This window comes from Phaenicophaeus curvirostris, chromosome 4, assembly GCF_032191515.1.
Source record: "Phaenicophaeus curvirostris isolate KB17595 chromosome 4, BPBGC_Pcur_1.0, whole genome shotgun sequence".
NCBI lineage: Eukaryota > Metazoa > Chordata > Aves > Cuculiformes > Cuculidae > Phaenicophaeus > Phaenicophaeus curvirostris.
The window spans coordinates 19,831,277-19,849,329 of record NC_091395.1 but is presented as its reverse complement, the minus strand read 5'-3'; the positions used below and the strand labels follow the sequence as shown (position 1 = coordinate 19,849,329).

The window sequence follows — 18,053 nt, the reverse complement described above, 5'->3', positions numbered from 1 at the left end:
TGCATAGCAGGACTGTTATTGGAATAAATTGTTAAATGTGCTGTCTAGTTTGTAAACCAAGACCCAGAGCATTACAGAGGGAGTAGCGGCAATTGACCCAACACAACGGACTTCTACAGTAGCTTCTGTTTTCAAAGAAACCTGGCACCTTTGTGCCTAGCTTGTTTATTTCTACAAAGAGGGAAAACCATTAAGGTACAGTAAGTGTTTGCAATGAATGAAGATACAGTAACCCTTACCTGCTAATGTGAGTGGACATGAGTACATAGCTCCATCGGTGCATTTTCCGATAACAAAGCAATGCCTCATACCAGTGACAAACTCTTTTTTGTTACTGCTCTTAAGCCTCACCAAAACAAGGAAAACTCCTTTCATTAACAGATAACTTTCATTTTTCTTCTGGAAACACCCACCACAACCCCTTCCCAACTTGAAAATCTGAAGGGTAACAAAGTACCACATAGGTCATGATGATTATTTTTCTCTCTCAGTTGTCTCGTATCCAAAGACAGTAATTATTATATCACTTCTCACCTAAGACTTGAATAAAAATAGGCAGGAGTCTCATTGCTGTTTCATGCTATGAGTGCTTGTTTGCAAGGCTGTCTGAGCTATCCAAGTGCTTTTTGACGGTAATGCTCCAAAGATGTAAAGAGAGCTGTCCCTCATGCTCCTGAGATGGCCACTTGGATGTACCCAAAGCTCACCCCACACTGCACCATCAGAGCACAACAGGGCTCATGTTTGCAATGGTCCCCTGCAATCCCCTCCTCATGTTGTCAGCACTGTGCTGAGAAACATCCCGATTTCCCTGTCTGGATCCACCCACAAGTACAGCACATGCCCGTATTTAGATTATCAAAGCTTAAGTAGAGCTGAACTAGAATAACAGTAATGCTATTTATGGCTTTCAGTCATTAGCTCTTTTTAATAACTGCACTTAACCCAAATAACAAAAAAATCTGCTGTTACAAACAAGTAGTTTTCTGCTCTACCTTCTCTTCATGAACCTAATACAAATGAAAACTCTGTCTGTTGCTTTCCCTTCATACTTTCTACTTTTCAGTCTTCTGTGTTTTAGCAAACACTCCATTCCACATGCATCCCTTTTGGTCCAATTTTTCAGAATTGCATCCAAATGCGTGTATCAAGATCACTTACACCAGAAATTCTACAGGCAAAGGGAGAGTTCTTTTTTTCTACTCATGAAGTATTTGCCTTGATTCAGCTTTTAAACCCCTCCAAATTTTCCACACTGGGAAAAGAAATGTAGACCACAGGGTGGATGTGAAATAGATAGCAGAAATATCCAGCCAGACTCATGGTGGGAAAAATAGGGCAAGGTTTTGCAGTGTGAGTGCAAAGAGCAGTAATTCCCCCAGATCCTGAAACAGAGTCCATGCCCATGGGGTGCACTGGCATGCTATTCATCTGATGGTAGAAAAGGAAATTCATGGCCAGTTTCTGCTCCCATCCTCCTGATTTCAGTGGTATAAAAACCCCAAATCCTGAGCCATAACAAGCAGCAAGGGGAGACAAAACCTGAAACATTTTGGCCTAACCCATAACTAGACATTACCTTCAGAGAATATCTGAAATAGTCATATACATCTTAGGAATCAAGAATGAGTATAGTTTTCATTCTAAAACACATTATGTCAGGTAAGTGTGGGGTTATGCCTGAAATTCCTGGTATTATAAATAAGAAAATTAACACTATGGCCAATTACTTTAGTGGGGGTAGTAGATAAAAGACGATATGGACCTGAGAACAGCCATAAGCAATATGATCTCTGCTAAATAAAAAAAAGACATAGTTACATGTCTAAGGAGGGATGTATTAATTCAGTCACCATAATACAGACTGGTGCCCATGAGCTTCATGGAGGAAAAATAAGGTATGGGATGATATAAAGAAATGCTTGTCATTATACAGGAACATGGACAGCTAAAGCAGCCTTGGCTAGGATGTTATCAAGTGGCCGCAGACTGTGAATCCTGTGAAAAAAGGCTTAAATGAGAAAGTGCCCCAGTTGGAGGATGTCTCACTGTTTTCTGCTCCCATGTCAGAAACGTGAAATCTCAGCACTGGCCCAGTGCATGGAGAAGTGGAGTTGGGCCAGGACCTGCAGCCTGGGGTGATTCTGGGGAAAAGGGATCATTTGCTCCCTGTTTTAGAAAAGGGGCTGCGGTTTGAAGGCTCTAGGAAAAATACTAGCACACAAAGAATGTTTAATTTGGGATAATACAGATACTTTCATGCAAAAGTTGTCAAGGCTAGGAGGGCTGGAAAGGAATGTCTTAACAAGTATGCAAGCCTCAAGCAATATGTATTAACCTCAAGCAGGAAAAGCTGCCAATGGTACAATTCAAGGCTTGCACTTGACTCCTCTGAGCTTTTATTGCATACTTGTAAATAAAACATTAATGAAATAGCTTCTTTAAAACCTGATATATATTAAAATAGTATGAGGAAGATAAGAACTGTGAAAACTGCATCGCCCCACTGGTCTGTTCAGGCTGCAGCTCTCTCTGGAGACATTAAAGAAACAACTTACGCTCTATGCAAAGACCACAAGCATGTCTTTTCAGCTGGGATAAACAGGATAGTGTGAAATATCTGGGGCCCCATGCAGCTGGGATTACTCTTGATGTCAGGTGCATTGTCTAGCAGAAATGACCACCTGCTGCTTTGGAGGTGCTAAGTCCCAAAGAAATTTTTTTAACCTCCATTTTGCAGATACTTCTGTCTACCAGAAAAGGGAAAAAAAAACCCCAAATACTGTGTCTGCCTGCATGAAAAACAGGGATGATGCCCCTGTATAACAGTACAATTTATTTAATTACTTAAATGCCTCACCTAAAAGACTTGCCTTCCAAGGCAATTATCAGGCTCCTTCTGTAGTCAGTGGAGAGATTCAGAACCTTTGGGTGATTCATCTTATCCAATGTTACACAAGCAAAATAGTTGTATAAAATCCACTTTGAAGATGCCAGTCCTGGCAATTCATTTCCCAACTGACCTTTAAAGAACAGGCACATGTAGTAACAGGCTCTTGCCACACTGGGATGAAGACTGTCCACTTGCAGCTTCTTCACAGCCTTCCCAATTTACGCTTATACTCTTCCTTTGCATGGAAAATAAAGCCTAAACTGAAAAAGGAGAGATACCTTTCTACTGCCGGTGAGCCCAGAAGATCCTGTTTGCTAAAGCATTTCCCTTTGTAGCCTTGGCTGCATTATATAGCAAGTCAACTTCTCCACTAAATAAAGGAGCAAGTATTTCATGCATAACACAATTCGGTTTGCTGTTAAGACTGAGAGATGGATGGCTGAGGGTAACAGCCTTTCTTCCTGTAACCTTTGTGCAGCAACCAATCCCTCTCTAAATTAGCCCTAGACAAGCCTGGCTGTATCTCTCCAGTCTTTGATGAAAAGACAGAGAGAGATGCAAGGGCAAAACATGCGAATAAATCAGGCAATTGTAGTAACAGCATATTAAAGCCTTCTTTATCAACGAATCTTCAGTGTAAAGTGAAGCACAAAAATCACCAGAGTGGGCTGAGGGAGAAAAGTACATCTCCATGTTAATTACACCGCTTTCCCCTTTGCATTGATTTGGGTGATACATGAGGTCCAAAACAAAAATAAAAAAAGTGACTGCATGTAACTCCTTTTACTTAAGAAATTAAGAAAATCAACTATGATCAACTTCAAAATAGTTCCTTTCTGAGGTGACACACAGCTGCATATGATACTGACAACATTCACAGCAATTCCACAGATCATTTCTGAAAGGCTGTTGAGAATCTCCATCAGTTTTGCTCTCACATTTTCTGTCAACAAAAAATGGGTTCCTTTGAGCATTGACTTGATCTTTGAGAAGAGGGAACCAACTGCAGCAAATGGGGTGGGTGCTCAAACACAGTGATGGTGTTATTAGTTAGAAACTGCCTCACAGACAAAGCATTGTGGGCTGGTGCACACTGACATTTTCCAACTAAGGGTAAGAAAACATCTATATATGAATACACATACACTCATACTGAGTGAAGTGATCGAGTTGAGGCTTGTCTCACTGTGACAGGTTAGAACATGTTCTATAACCACCTCTTTGTCTCTTCCCTCCCACTCTTGGTTCCCAAGATATAGGGTTAGTCTTGGGTCTTTTGTGTTGGACCTTGTATATAATATTCAGGGAACTGAATTGTGTACCTCTAGTTCCCCAGCATTCAGTAGTCAATATTGCTAATAGCACAGTCAAATCTTACAGGCTTATCCTAAGGAAAAAATCACCCTAAAACCACTGGAAATTCTGAGTGAATAAAGACTGAGTAAGAACCAAAATCCCAACTCGATTCTCAGTTGAGCTTTGCAACTCATCCATCAGCACTGGAAATACGTTTGATTTTCACCATCACAAAAGAACATCTGAGCCCAGTAATCCAAATTCTACCCCCTTTCAGCATCAACTGGGCAGATACATAAACCAGAATTTGGCATCCATTTGCTCAAGTCTAAGCCATAAAGTAATTGTACTGAAGGAGAAAGAAACCAATCTCTGACACTCTTTTTCTGGTATTCTCTTACCATTGTTTCCCAGTAACTGCTTGAAAAAGCCTTTTGTAAAAAGAGCTGTTCAGATTTCCTCCTATGCCAGCACCACATTTTGTTTAGCATATTCATTTCTGATAGCCTTTCCTCCACAGATGTCTATAAAGTTCATATCAGTCAGTTCTTCAAACTAGGTATATTAACATCAACATAGACAATTTTCTTCCAAGTACAGTTTTTTTCTCATGTCTATACTCTGCTCTTCATTTTTGCTTCTGTAAAGATGACAGTATTGCTACATATGCAGTACAATCAGGACTCCTGTGATGCTTAACACAGGCTGCCCAGTGCTGTAATGGCCCATTTTCACTGTCAGCAATGAGGCCTGACACCTCAGCAGCTTCTGGCACTAGCAGCTTGCTGAGGGAAAGGGAAGATTTCTTTTCAACTTAATTTTATTTATCTTCTTTGCTTTTCCTAATGCCCTTCCAGAAATTAAAATTTTTGAACATGCATGTGTAAAAATAAAGAAAGGGAAAAAAAGGCAAAAATGACCAAAAAACCTCCTTCCAGTTAACACTGTAACATTTCTTATGTGGAAGAATAGGGTCTAGTGCCGTCTGAGGTGAGGACGATGGGGAAGGGAAGGGAAGGGAAGGGAAGGGAAGGGAAGGGAAGGGAAGGGAAGGGAAGGGAAGGGAAGGGAAGGGAAGGGAAGGGAAGGGAAGGGAAGGGAAGGGAAGGGAAGGGAAGGGAAGGGAAGGGAAGGGAAGGGAAGGGAAGGGAAGGGAAGGGAAGGGAAGGGAAGGGAAGGGAAGGGAAGGGAAGGGAAGGGAAGGGAAGGGAAGGGAAGGGAAGGGAAGGGAAGGGAAGGGAAGGGAAGGGAAGGGAAGGGAAGGGAAGGGAAGGGAAGGGAAGGGAAGGGAAGGGAAGGGAAGGGAAGGGAAGGGAAGGGAAGGGAAGGGAAGGGAAGGGAAGGGAAGGGAAGGGAAGGGAAGGGAAGGGAAGGGAAGGGAAGGGAAGGGAAGGGAAGGGAAGGGAAGGGAAGGGAAGGGAAGGGAAGGGAAGGGAAGGGAAGGGAAGGGAAGGGAAGGGAAGGGAAGGGAAGGGAAGGGGCAACACATTTCAGACTCCTTAAAGCCATCACAAGTGTTAGAGATATGAAAAATAGTTTATAATTACCTCTGTTGAGTGAGGCTGAACTGTTTATATCTCCAGTAATAAAGGAAGACTCAGACTGCTTTCGAACTGTGTCATTCCACATCCTGCGAATCCGGCTCTGAAGAGGGATTGAACCACAGCAGGTAATGAATTTTTAGCAACCACACATAAGTTTCTTTCTGCCTCACAAAAGATGGCTATTGGCATGTCTAGCTCTGTATGAGACTTGTTTCTAGCCAGATGTAAGCAAGTGGTTTGTGTTTTGCTATAACCCGCCTTGAGCATGCCAGACCCTACCTGCTTAACTTCATAACACCAATACCTGTCCCAAAAAACTACATAATTGGATCACTTGCATCTTATGTAAAAAAGCAATAAAAAGCAATAGAAATCATATACAAGAGAAACTCAGACCTGAGTGAGATACAGGTTTACCAATATAGAATCAAGTAACGTAAAAATAACTTACACACAGAAGCACACAGGCTTCCCACACCATCTCAGATAGCTTGTGTCTTATCTTTCCTGAAGTGTAACAGAAGACTTGATCTGTGTCTCTGTGTTCCTGCATAGTTTTCTATAGCTACTGTCCATCTCGGGGAATATTGAAGGGAAAAAGTATCCCTCGCAAATGAATTTCTGTTCCCCTACTGAAAAAATCTGTGACAGTTTTGCCAGCTGTATTGCATCTATAGCTTCTGCTGCTGCAGAAACAGTGCCTGAATACGTTGGCCTTCTGTTTTGTTTCTCAAAGATGCTACAGAGTATCTACCTTTGTGGTTTTTATGTCACTGTCCCGCTCCTCCCAAACTAGACCTTGCAAAAGAAAAAAAAAGTCAGCCAATAAGCATCTTGTGAGCAGTTCAACCACACTCCCTGTGTGAAGATGACTGGATAACCCACATGTCCAGGGAAACCCCCCCCTTCACCTCTTAGAATATGATGGAAATGTCCCATGGCTGTGTGAAAGTGGTGCTAGGTGGTCTCGGACATGGGAAGGCTGGTTCCTACCACGTTTGGCCATGTTTTTCTTAACTGCTAAAAATCCAGTACTTCCCACAGTGGGATCTTCCAGGGCATCCTTATGTGGCCACAGCTGAAAAGTGCTGCCTAGACTATTCGTTATGGAGTAAGAGCATCTCCTAATTATGCATTAACCCTCAATAAACGGAAGCGCAATGTGACATGAGACCCATGCACTTTTACAGCAATTATTTTTCACCTGGGTGTTTAATCCATTGTATTTCTCTGATATAATCCATTGTGGATTAATTATTCTGTTTCCTAAATGCTTTTCAGAGACAAAAAGGATCCCAGGTGTTTTCCTTCTCATGAAATTCCCTATTCAAAAATTATTAGTCAGAAGCTTTCAGCAACTCAGCAACTCCATTTGCTCTCTATCATCCATGTGAAGTTTTGCCTGCCTACAATAGGTCTCAGGTGCTTCAATTCTTCCAAGGATCGGCTTCTGCAGGTAACATAATCTTCCTCAAACTTTGAGCACCACAAGGGTATTGCTGTCAGGAAACTCAGTTCTTGCTCAAAAGGGCTTGTTTTCTTGTGCTGAGACTGACAAGAGGGAGGACCTATTAAAGTCTACTCTTCTCAGGGAGGAAGGCACCTACTACTAAGTTATGTAAAGCCAAAGGCTTTTAAATCAGCCACCTAAATATTTCTGGATATAGTGAGTTTTGGACATTATTCATTACTGTGGGAATTGATGGCCTCCATATTCTGTTACTGTTACTTGCCCCACATAAAATCCAGATCTATATAAATGCCACAATGAAGCTCTTGGATAACACCTTGGAAACTGCTGAAAATAACTAATAATTTGCTCCAAGACATAAATTACAAGTTACGTTTTCCTGGGAGGTTATAAAGTGTTACTCACTGCACGTCTTTCATAATTTAATAGTGAAACTGTCATGTATAATTACTTCCAATAGTAATACTGAACAAATTTGGTTTTGGTTTCTATTGATTAAGAAGTAAGCTTCTTCATTTCATCCAAAAATCTGCATCTGTACATACAAGTACAAAATTGTGAAGCGCACAAACTATAGAAAACCTGAATTTTCAGGTGACCAAAGCATAACAAATACAGTAACTTAAGAAAATCTAACCCCAATGCATTCTCCTAAGAGGTCTATAAACTAAGACAAATTGAGTGAGGCAGGAATTGCTAAAACCACCAAATACCAGAAAGCAAGCCTTTTCCCTGTGAAGGCTATTGCAAGACTCTTTTTTTAGCAAGAAAAATACTTGGCTGTTAGAGCATCATTCCTGTTCATGGCAATAACAGTGACAACAATTTTCAGCTGGTGATTAAAGAATGTACTGGGATATTGCATAGCTGATAAAATACTTCCATCTCCTGATTCCCATGAACAGTGGGCAGGACAGCTCATGTGATGACCATCTACCTGCCTCTGAAAGGCAAATCTGGACTTTTTATTCTCATCACAATTATTCAGAAGGTTATTGGAGAGGCACTAATTTTCATCACATCCAAGGGAAGCCAACGTGTTGAGTTCAGGCCAGGAGGGTGGTAAATCTCCGTGGGTGCACTGAGGAGAGTTCTTAAGGCTGCTCCTTTGGTGCTGAGAAGAGCTTCCCTCAGAGCATACTTGTGAAGGGTATTGGTGTGGTGATGCAAAGCATTGAGGAGTGGACAAGAAGCGCAGGTTACCTGTGAGCCTGTGGAATATCTTCCAGGTGTCCGTGACCCCGAGGTTTTTCCTGAGCCAATAGAGCTCTCTGTACTTTTCCCACTACAGCAATGTGTGCGCAGGCATTTGCCATACTCTTTACGTACCTAGCCAAGAAAAGAGCAACAGTGGTTAACAGGCAGCTACTCCTCCAACCCCACCACCTTCCAATTTCCAACACCACTGATTTTTCCTCAGTGGTTCATTAAAAAGATAGCTGTTGCAGTATGCAGGGAAGAAGCCTATTACACCTTACAGCTGAATGTGCTTTATGTGTAAGCTCACTGTTTATGATGGCATAAGGGACTGCTTTTATGCAGCAAAGCTGCTCGTTGACACCAGTCGGTTGTAGTCTCCTCCAAGGCACATCAAAGGGGCATGGGAGAAACTACAGATATACTAATTATGACTGAAAATTAATATCCTCATAGATTTGATGTAAATGAGCATATTGGCTCATCAAGATACTAAAAGTTATTGGTTCTGGCAGAGGACTAAGAAAAAATTCCAAAAGAAACATATAAGAACTATTGATTTTTTTTTTTAAATTATTTCCTGCAGTCAAATTGAAACTCAAGGGAACTATAGAGCCAGCAGTCCTAAAGGTTATATTCCCAGTGCATGGGAGTGTTTAGAGTCTGCCTTCCCACAGCACCATGCAAGCCAGTCATGCTTTAAATGGGCATTGCATTCAAACTGGGCTAACTCCTTGCTTTGCATATAGTTGTGCCATCTCCTTTGCCTCAGGGGGACTACAATGCATTGTGCAAGGGGCAGCATCTAAGCTTTGACTTAGCTTCAGGTGTGATTTTTTCAATATCCAGAAACCAGATGGGAAAAGACTGAAAATGAGCAGACCGTAGTGAAAAGCCAAAAGCAGGTCACATTGCCCATTGACAATGAAAAACACTCCCTAAACCACCCTGCACGTCCAAAACACCAGTTGAGGTTCCTTGGAGCCCACGGTTTGTCATGAAATTTTGCTGGACTATCTATGAACATTTCAAAATTCTGTGAAACAACTATTTAAATAGCAAATTACAGCTTTTTCATTAGGCTTTTCCTTAAGTGCTTGAGACAAACACAATACCACAAGTGCCCAATATGCTCAAGTGCCTAATCAATCCTTTGCTGAGAGAAAATAATTCAATTGCTTTAATTAGCCACCCACTGCTTGCCTCTCTGCAGCGTTTTGCTGATTTTCTAATGTATGATAGATAGGAAAGAATTTTTTTTTTTTCTCCTCTCAAATGATTCCTCCCTCAGCTCTCGGGTCAGAGACATGCATCTGTACCACAGCAAGGTGCAAGCTGCATTCTCCTTCCCTCTATGCAGCCATAAATCAGGAGTGATCCCACAGTCATCAGTGATTGTTTAAGGATATAGACTGGCTTGAGATAGAAATCAGAGTGCTTCTTCCATGCCAAGCGAGCATCCTGACAGCCAAGGAGGCTCTAGCAGTCAGGATTGTGGAGAAATTCAAACTCCTCATTAAAGAGGCACCTGCAGGTTTAATTAGTGATTGTGATGCTTCCTACATTCTTATTATCATCTTGCCTGGAAACTTTCTTGCTAAAAGTTTTGGCATCATCAGCAGGTAATTGCTTCTAGTTAAAGCTTTAAGCTTTTTAGGATGTACAAATTTGAGACAAAATTACTAGGACAAAACCCTGAACCCCACAAGTATTCCTTTGGTTTCAAAACTGACATTTTTGTAGAGCTCTGCAGATCCTTCCAGAGGCGTCACTCACAGAGCTCACTTGCTACAATGATTTCTGCTTATGTTTTCATAGGTCAGATCTCCCTTCCCTGTACGGGAAAATGTAAAATGTGGGTAACACAGCACCAAGCCCGGGGCTCTCAGATGGAGAACAGACCTTGACATGGCCCTGACTTTACCCAGTAAGTCACTTCACCAAAAGCCACTGGTTTCATTGAGAAATCGGGACCCCGATATATCTATGTTTAAATTCTTCCCCATGTTTTTATTGGATAAAGAAACTGCCCTTTGAAATCAAGATGTACATAAAAGATTATCAGCAGACATGCATAGAATTGGAGAGCTCTGTACAACTGAATTTCAGTGGAGAATAAAATGATTCTTAAAAAATTATTACTGATTTTAAGATGCTGTAAGTTTGATCTACATAGACACATGGATTTTTATTTTGATTTTTTTGTTCCCCAGAGTCTACCTGAATTACTCTACTTTTATCTTGCAAATGTTAAGTGGGGCTTACTTCAAGTTCCACCAAGAGCACTTACTGTGCTTGCTTTGAGGAAGATTTCCAGAAGCCCACATTAGGACCAAACACTACAAAGGCTAATGAACTGTTGGAGAGCACAGGGTTCTCAGTTCTTAAAATAAACTGGGGAAGCAGCCCCTGTTATGTATATCAACCCACATACGTTGCTATAGAAAGGGATGATTTCCTGCAGGGACTGCAAATGATACTCAGCCATGTCAGGACCCTCTGGATGCTCGTGAAGTTGCTCCTGTCTCCCATGGGCATATGGGAAAAAGAATATGGATGATAATAGGCAAAGCCCTTTTACAGATTGGCCACCTTAAAGCCCTGCAAACTGTCAACTGACTTTTTTCCTTGCCTCTGATGCTTATCCAGTGCCCTGGCTGCTGAAATGCCACTGCCACATGTCTTCATTATCACCTCATTCCCCTGCATCTTGTCAGCTTCCAGTCTAAATACCACCTTTATTAGGTGCAGGAGATAAACCTGTGGGAGAGTATTCAGGGCACACAGATGATGATATGCTGTGGTTGTTAGGCAACAAAACACCCCATTACCACCTCTTCTGCTGCTAGGAACCATCTGTCTTACCTTTTTCTGGAGCACACAATGGAAAATGAATATAAACATTCCCTGCAGAGAATTAAATATGGTGAAGAGATACGCCATGATGACTGTGCTTTCATTAATATACATGAGTCCGAACGCCCAGGTCAGTCCTAATAGGCAGAGAAGGGCTATTGCACCTATAACCCAGGACCTGTTAGGGGGAAAAGAAAAAAAAAAGAAAGGGATTAGTTTTTTATCTACAAAAGAAGGCACACATCTACAAGCAGGAAGACTTTGCCCACGGTTTCAGAAAAAAGGAAATAGCATATCAAAATGAGTCACAGGGAGTTTTATCTTCAAGCTGGATGCAGTTTACAAATCTTCAAGCTTAAGGAAATATATGGAAATGGAAATTTAATGAGCACAGAAATTTATAATAACCAAAGCATATTTGTAATCACAATGTTCCTTTTCTTTTTTTCATGTAAAAGCAGTGTGTATGTAAATGGCATGTAGATGCTATTTCTGCAGATGGCAGGAAAAGAAAATAAACCAACCAAAATAACAACTCTAAATGTCACTTTTTTAGTGTCCACGGGTTTCACTAAGGCATGCATGCCAGCTGAATTAACTTCTTTACACTTAACACCAAGACATATGTATTGCTGCATTTCAGCTAGTCTGTAAGCCAGATAAATACCTACAAGCATGTGGACAAGCCCTCACTGCTTGCAAGATTGGCTCCTCACAGGAAGGGTCTCTGCAATTCTGCTGCACAGTTTTTCCACCGTGTGATGAGGGTAAACATATACACACATAGAGGCGCTCACACACCACATGTGATAAAACAGTAGCTGCTCTCACACTTCTGCTTCGAGGAGAGAAGGGGCAGTCCTTCTCCACATCAGCTCCAAACCTAAGATTATTGCTTGTTCCACTTTGGGAGGGAAGCAGGAGTAGGGATGCAGCCACTGCTTGGCCCCAAATGTTGTTGAAGTAAATACGGGTAGCCTGCAGTTTCTGCTTGATTTCTCCTAGTGGATTTCTGCTTGGACAAATGGAGCTGGGAACATGGGACGGCTGCTGCATGTTATTTTTTTCAGTGCACTTTCAGGAAAGCTGAAAGCTCTGCTGGGACGGCAAGAGAGGTATTCCACGTTACCCTGCTAAATAACATTTAGTCATCTTGCTAAGTGAACTTCTCAGAGACTGCTTTTCCAATACCAGATGAGATGAAGGGCAATGAACAGGATAGGAACTGGGTCCTCGGAACCTTCCTCCAGAGGTTAAATTACATACAACTTCAAAGGAATTGCTGCTGTACAGGGGAGGGAGTCAGCTACCTGGGAAGCACAGCAGGAAGTGTGTAGCAAGCAGCATTGGTGAGCATTCATTTGCCCTTTCCCTCAAGTCCTTCACTTTCTTCTGTCTTCTCTTGGTGTCATTAGTTGTAACATCACAAAAATGAATGCAATGATAGCCATTTTTGCAACCATTCCTCACTATTTAACCCTTCAGTTCCACAAATGAGCAAGCTGCAGCCAGCCAGCATCTCTGCTACCTCATCTGCCCCAAAGCTGTTTAGGGTACTGCACAAGGGCTTGCAAGGACAAGGATCTGTCTAAGCTTCTAAGCCACTTCAGCCTTGTAGAAAATTATCCAGGGTTTGGGCATATGTGATCTTCCACCTGTTAATCACAGCATGGGGAAAAGGGGAAAAAGACAAAGTAGCAGCAGCTTAGGTAAAAAATAAGTCCTGCAGAGGTCAGGCATGCAATCTCCACTATGGAGACTCCGTGGCAGCTATTGCCTTGAATCCTTTTCCTTCTAGCAGGGCTCGTCACAAAGAGAAGCACACCAATGTTCTATTGTTGTATTCATGTTTTCGGTTGGTTGTTTTGTTTTTTTTTCTTTAGGTAGCAGAACAAAACTACAGCATTGCCTTTCACTGAAGTTTATAAAATGTATTATTTAACCACACAATCAGAAGAGCTCCCTAAGGTAACCAGTTATTAAAGTAGTTCTTTAAAAATCACTATTATGTATCTAGCAGACCAGAACAGCTCCTCTGAAGCATTTCCAGTCAATCCTCCTAATAAATATTTAGCACGATGCAAACTGAAAATGCACTCTCAAAATGCTTCAGAATGGTAGCCCCTAGATTAAGTTTACAGCTTTAGCTGCTTGGTGTATTTTTCTCCCCAAGACTCCACCATCAGTGAGAGCACATTATCTTAATTGCATGCCAATTTAAAAAATACAAATATTTTTTCCTTAGAAAAAGAACAATAAATGAAGTGGAAAACGCTTCTTTCTTTTTCTCCCCTTTCTCTGCTCCTCCACAATTAAAAGCTTCCTGTATTTACAGAGTCTTTTAAAAATTGTTCGCAGAATATCAGAAAACTATTGTGCTTTAAATCACAGTCAGTTCTTGAACTTGATTAAAGACCCTTTGGCTGAAAAGGTGTGCAGGAGCAAAACAGTTATTTAGTGGAAATATGCAACCTTCAGTGACAGAAAGGAATTTGTGAGTTAGCAGACCCTCAACAGTGCAAGCAGCACATGTTACAGCATAGTGCTCCAAAACACAAGACCTGGAGATAAAGAGGGCATGGAGATTACTTTGAATAGCTCCATCCCGTATCCGTATTAAAAAAAAAGAACCAAGCGATGAAAGAGGTCATGGGAATGATGCTGCAAGAATGAACACAAAGGACTCTTCACAAGAAGAACAAACTGAAAGTCTGCTGCAAAATTGATTTGCTTCTGTTTTGTGCTACTGTGTGTTACTTTTGGTCGCAGGAGGAAAAGCACAGATGCCCTAAGGCATGCAATTTCTAGGCATTTTTTGCTTTCTGCAGATTTTTTTGGTGTGGCTTCTAATTTTTGTTTTGCTCTTTGTACAGACTTGCTCTTGCTTTTTCACAGTTTTTCTTTTCCATAGTGCAATTTATAGCAATAAAGAAAAAAAACCACCCATGTCCTGGTGTAACGGAAATTTACAATTAGAGAAATTAAGTACTCCAATGAGTAAGGAGATAGTCTCCAATGAACCAAACAGACTTTCTTGCATTGCTCCCATTAACTAGAATGGGAATCACAGGGATTACCACCCATACACTTTTCTGAAAATTTATTTCTATATTTATATTGTCATAAAGCACTCTCAGTGGTAGAGAACAGTGGGCCAGAGGATTTCTGTTGGTTTAACAAGTCTGTACTATACAGGATTAACTTGGGAACATACATCTGGAATTCAAGTAATATCCAATCAAAGAATACAAAGCCAATACAGTGACAATTGGTTGGCAATATATATGCAGCACATTAACTCTGCACATTAACTGTATGTTTGATCATTTTCCTGCAGTTTGCTCTTCTGCCTCAAATGTGAATGACAGAAGCTTCAATGATTTTTCAATACTGATCTGACAGCTGGCTCATGAGACCACACTGATAAATGAAATTTATCAGCCATTCAGGTCATTCTTACTTGATGAAGGGTCTGTTATCCTCATAGCTAAAGAATGCATAGACATAAAGACAAGAACACCAACATTAGAAATATAACGACATGGAGAATATAGCTCATTGCTAGTCCCCCTCAATTCTCCCACCAGCCATTACAAAAACAAGATGCAGGCTGGCATTAGCTGCACCTGGTACATACCACCCAGTCTGGATCACTGCCCCAGGGAACTGAAAGAAGACCAAGAATGTAGGTTTCACGCAGAGAAGCTAGCATCATTAGTTATGAGCTGTGGCTACACCCTCCTGGCTCCGATCACCCAACTGTCGACTTCAAAATCTCTTTTAAAAATCACAGATAGCTCTGGAGAAGACGAGTTTTGATACTCTAGCATAGCTACCACAGAAAGTTTGCAAGTTGTCCAGTGGCAAAGCTTCACTATGTCTCCAGCACTCTCTATCTGTAGTGCTGTAATACAACAGAAATCTCTTTATTGCTGTTTACTTTTTCGTAAGTGTAACTCCCAAGTTGCCAACTTATGAGTAGGAGTGCAGTGTTATCTTCTTTTTGAGATCATGGCATTAGGATCTTCGAAAGCCCTGGATGACAGAGAGCATTGACCTTTTTACTCCTGTTTCATGAGGAAGGACACAGAAATGATGCTGCCAAGCAAGAGTGCAAAGCAGCCTGCTACAGTGAAGAATAAGCCAAGATGGACTACTCAAAATGAGCTTCTGCCACTGTAGGGACACAAGATTAGTCATGCCCATTTTCCTAGGGGAGTCTCCATAATTGTCTAGGACAGGCTTTATGCCTAACTCTGCCTTCATGGCAGGTGATGTGCAACAGGTGGGGAGGGCAGGCCAAATCCCAGGCCTCACGTCCCCGCTGGCATGGAGATGTTGAACGCACGATCCCTTGCAGCAGCTACCATGTGTGCCAGAGATGGAGGCTGGCTCCATATGTTCATCTTGTTACCCCTGCCAAGGTCGCTGAGGCCAGTCCACCCTGCTGAGACCTTCAGTCAACACTGGCAACCTGTCAAGCTATACCCTCTGCTATACAAACTGCTCTGCTTGGAGGGGATCCTCTTCAGCCCAGCCTAGAAAGAAACTATATTAAAGCTGAATGATTTTCATCATCTTGTGACTAAGACATATACTAAGTATGTCCAAGATGAGGCTTCGTGTTTTCTCCTCACAATGGCTAAAGCCACAAGGACAACTTCTGCACCATTCACATGTGCCTGAAGCCACAAAGAGTCAATGGAAGTTGGACTGTTTCAAACAGTATACTGTGCAAAACATTCCCATTGCCTCCCCACCCGGTCCTTGGCTGAGACAGAAGAGGTAGTGATGCTGCCAGTCCCAGCTTTGCCCTGCCATGGTCACATGGGGTCATTGGGAAAGGGAGAGAACAGTCATTAAATGGGCTGGATCTAGCCACACTCATAACATTTGTCCTAACCCCACTCTGAGCAGCGAGACATGAGTAAAGAACACACAACGGCAGGACAAGGTAGCTGTCCCCACGTCACTGATAGGTAGGTAGCGCTATCTCAGCTCAAGGGACTACAGCAGCCACAGGCTGTAGCCTATCCTGCCTTCATCCCCATGCCCCCAAGCCATTGGCACCTCTCGGCAGCTTCACTCCAGCATCCAACCATCCCCTTCAGCTTCCCTGTCTGCCATCACTGCGGGAATCCCACCCTGGTCATCAGCTGCCACTCTGACAGCTGCTCACCTTAGATCTTGTGCCACACCTGCCAGCCACACAAGGACATCTGAGCTACTCTAGGGTGCTCAGAAGTGGTATCTAACAATGCATGGGAAAAGCACAAAGCGTAACAGGATCAGGAGGGAAGAAGGAAGCAAGTGAAGATGAAGTGCCTTGATACAGGGAACTGAGTTCCTGTTATCCAAGACACAGCAAGGGAAGCTTAGCTTCTTTGGCTTAGCAAAATGTGGGCTGAGACACTGTGACTTCTGCACCTGCAATACATCTCAGGAGGTATCAGCAACACAGAAAAGCCATTGGTATTAAGAGGTTCCCCCCTTAGCAGCACCAATGGGATCTCCAGCCCATCCCAGCTGTGTAGCATGATGTTGGTCAAATCCCTCTGCTTCTCTTTGCCCTCTCATTCACTCAGCCTTCAAGATCATCAGGGCAGGTTCCCATTCTGCTCATGGCAAATCTAGAACTGCAGGACCTGCAGCTCCCCTGCAACACAAATTAAATGAAGATGTGAGACAGTCTGGAGCTGCCAGCCCACCAATATGGGCAGGAGCAGAGAATGAATTTCTATTACTGTGTTCACAAGCACTCAGGTTTTATGGTAAAAATTTTATTGTTGAAATTTCACTGGTGATAGCTTATAAAAAGAGACAATTACAGATTTCTTTTATTTGTTGATGATATCCAGATCTGCACTTTTTTTTTTCAGTGATCTGTAATAGCCTTTCTTAAAGGCAGCAGAAGGCTCTGTTTTATCTTTGTAGAGACAAAAAGCGAAAACGGTAAACTTGGATTGTGTTTTACTTGAGGCTAACACTTCAAAGCAGGTCAAGAGAAAACTTTCAAAAAGACTTGAGTAGTTTGTACCCTGTTTCCATCCAGGATGTGCCTAGGACCCACTGCCCAAAGCAAGAAGGTGCCTAAAGATGTGAGATTTTTCAAAGACCCCTGACTCCAAAACCCTTCAAATCTCAACAAATAGGGCCTAGTCTCTTATATCCCTCGTACAATACTGATCATTCCTTTTCATTTTACCAACTCAAGTGTTGTAAGAAGCCTAACTCTCAAGTTAGCAACAATTTGTGTCTGACAAAAATTACTCCAGAATACTGTTTTTTTCCTCTGATACTGGCTATGAAACCTATCAGTGCTGCAGTAATACTACCTCATTATCTGCAATACATGAAAAACATCAAGGCAAGAGAAGAGCCTAGTAAGAGCCTTAGCTCACAGGAAAATGACGCTACAAACTGGAAAACTGAGATTATATTCACAAGCAGCACAAGCAAATAATAATTGAAGCAGAAAACTTTGGAAAACCTACCCTAGCACAACTTGAGACGCTAGACCTAAAGTGCTTTCTCCAGATTTGGATAAATTCTTCCAGCTCCTAGCAGTAAGCCATACAGCTCATTGATTTTAAACCATGTGACTCTCCACAGTTAGCAGGAGACTGGTACTCCAGAAAAACAATTTAACCCCTACAAGGACAGGTATTTAAAGTAAGTGAGGCTTCATCACTCCCTGAAGAAATATCTCTCTCTACTGACTGCAGAGGAAATCTGAATAATGGCTTAGGTGTGGGTTTCACTTTCAAATACCTGAAATTAAAAAGCCAATCTTTAG

The 18,053-nt window shown here is 42.0% G+C and overlaps 1 protein-coding gene across 23 annotated transcripts in view; it reads right to left on the bottom strand.

The window, feature by feature from the left end:
* Positions 1 to 18,053, bottom strand: part of ADGRL3 (adhesion G protein-coupled receptor L3) — a 431,999-nt gene that overhangs the window by 29,207 nt on the left and 384,739 nt on the right. For 15 of the 23 annotated variants that reach the window (XM_069855440.1, XM_069855444.1, XM_069855420.1 and 12 more), the window contains 4 exons: positions 14,718 to 14,744; positions 11,267 to 11,435; positions 8,408 to 8,533; positions 5,737 to 5,833 (listed from right to left, as the gene is read on the bottom strand). In XM_069855440.1, the coding sequence (XP_069711541.1) occupies positions 5,737 to 5,833; positions 8,408 to 8,533; positions 11,267 to 11,435; positions 14,718 to 14,744 (419 nt within the window). The remainder of the gene's footprint in view (positions 1 to 5,736; positions 5,834 to 8,407; positions 8,534 to 11,266; positions 11,436 to 14,717; positions 14,745 to 18,053) is intronic. The other 8 variants (XM_069855426.1, XM_069855428.1, XM_069855432.1 and 5 more) reach the window with 1 other exon arrangement.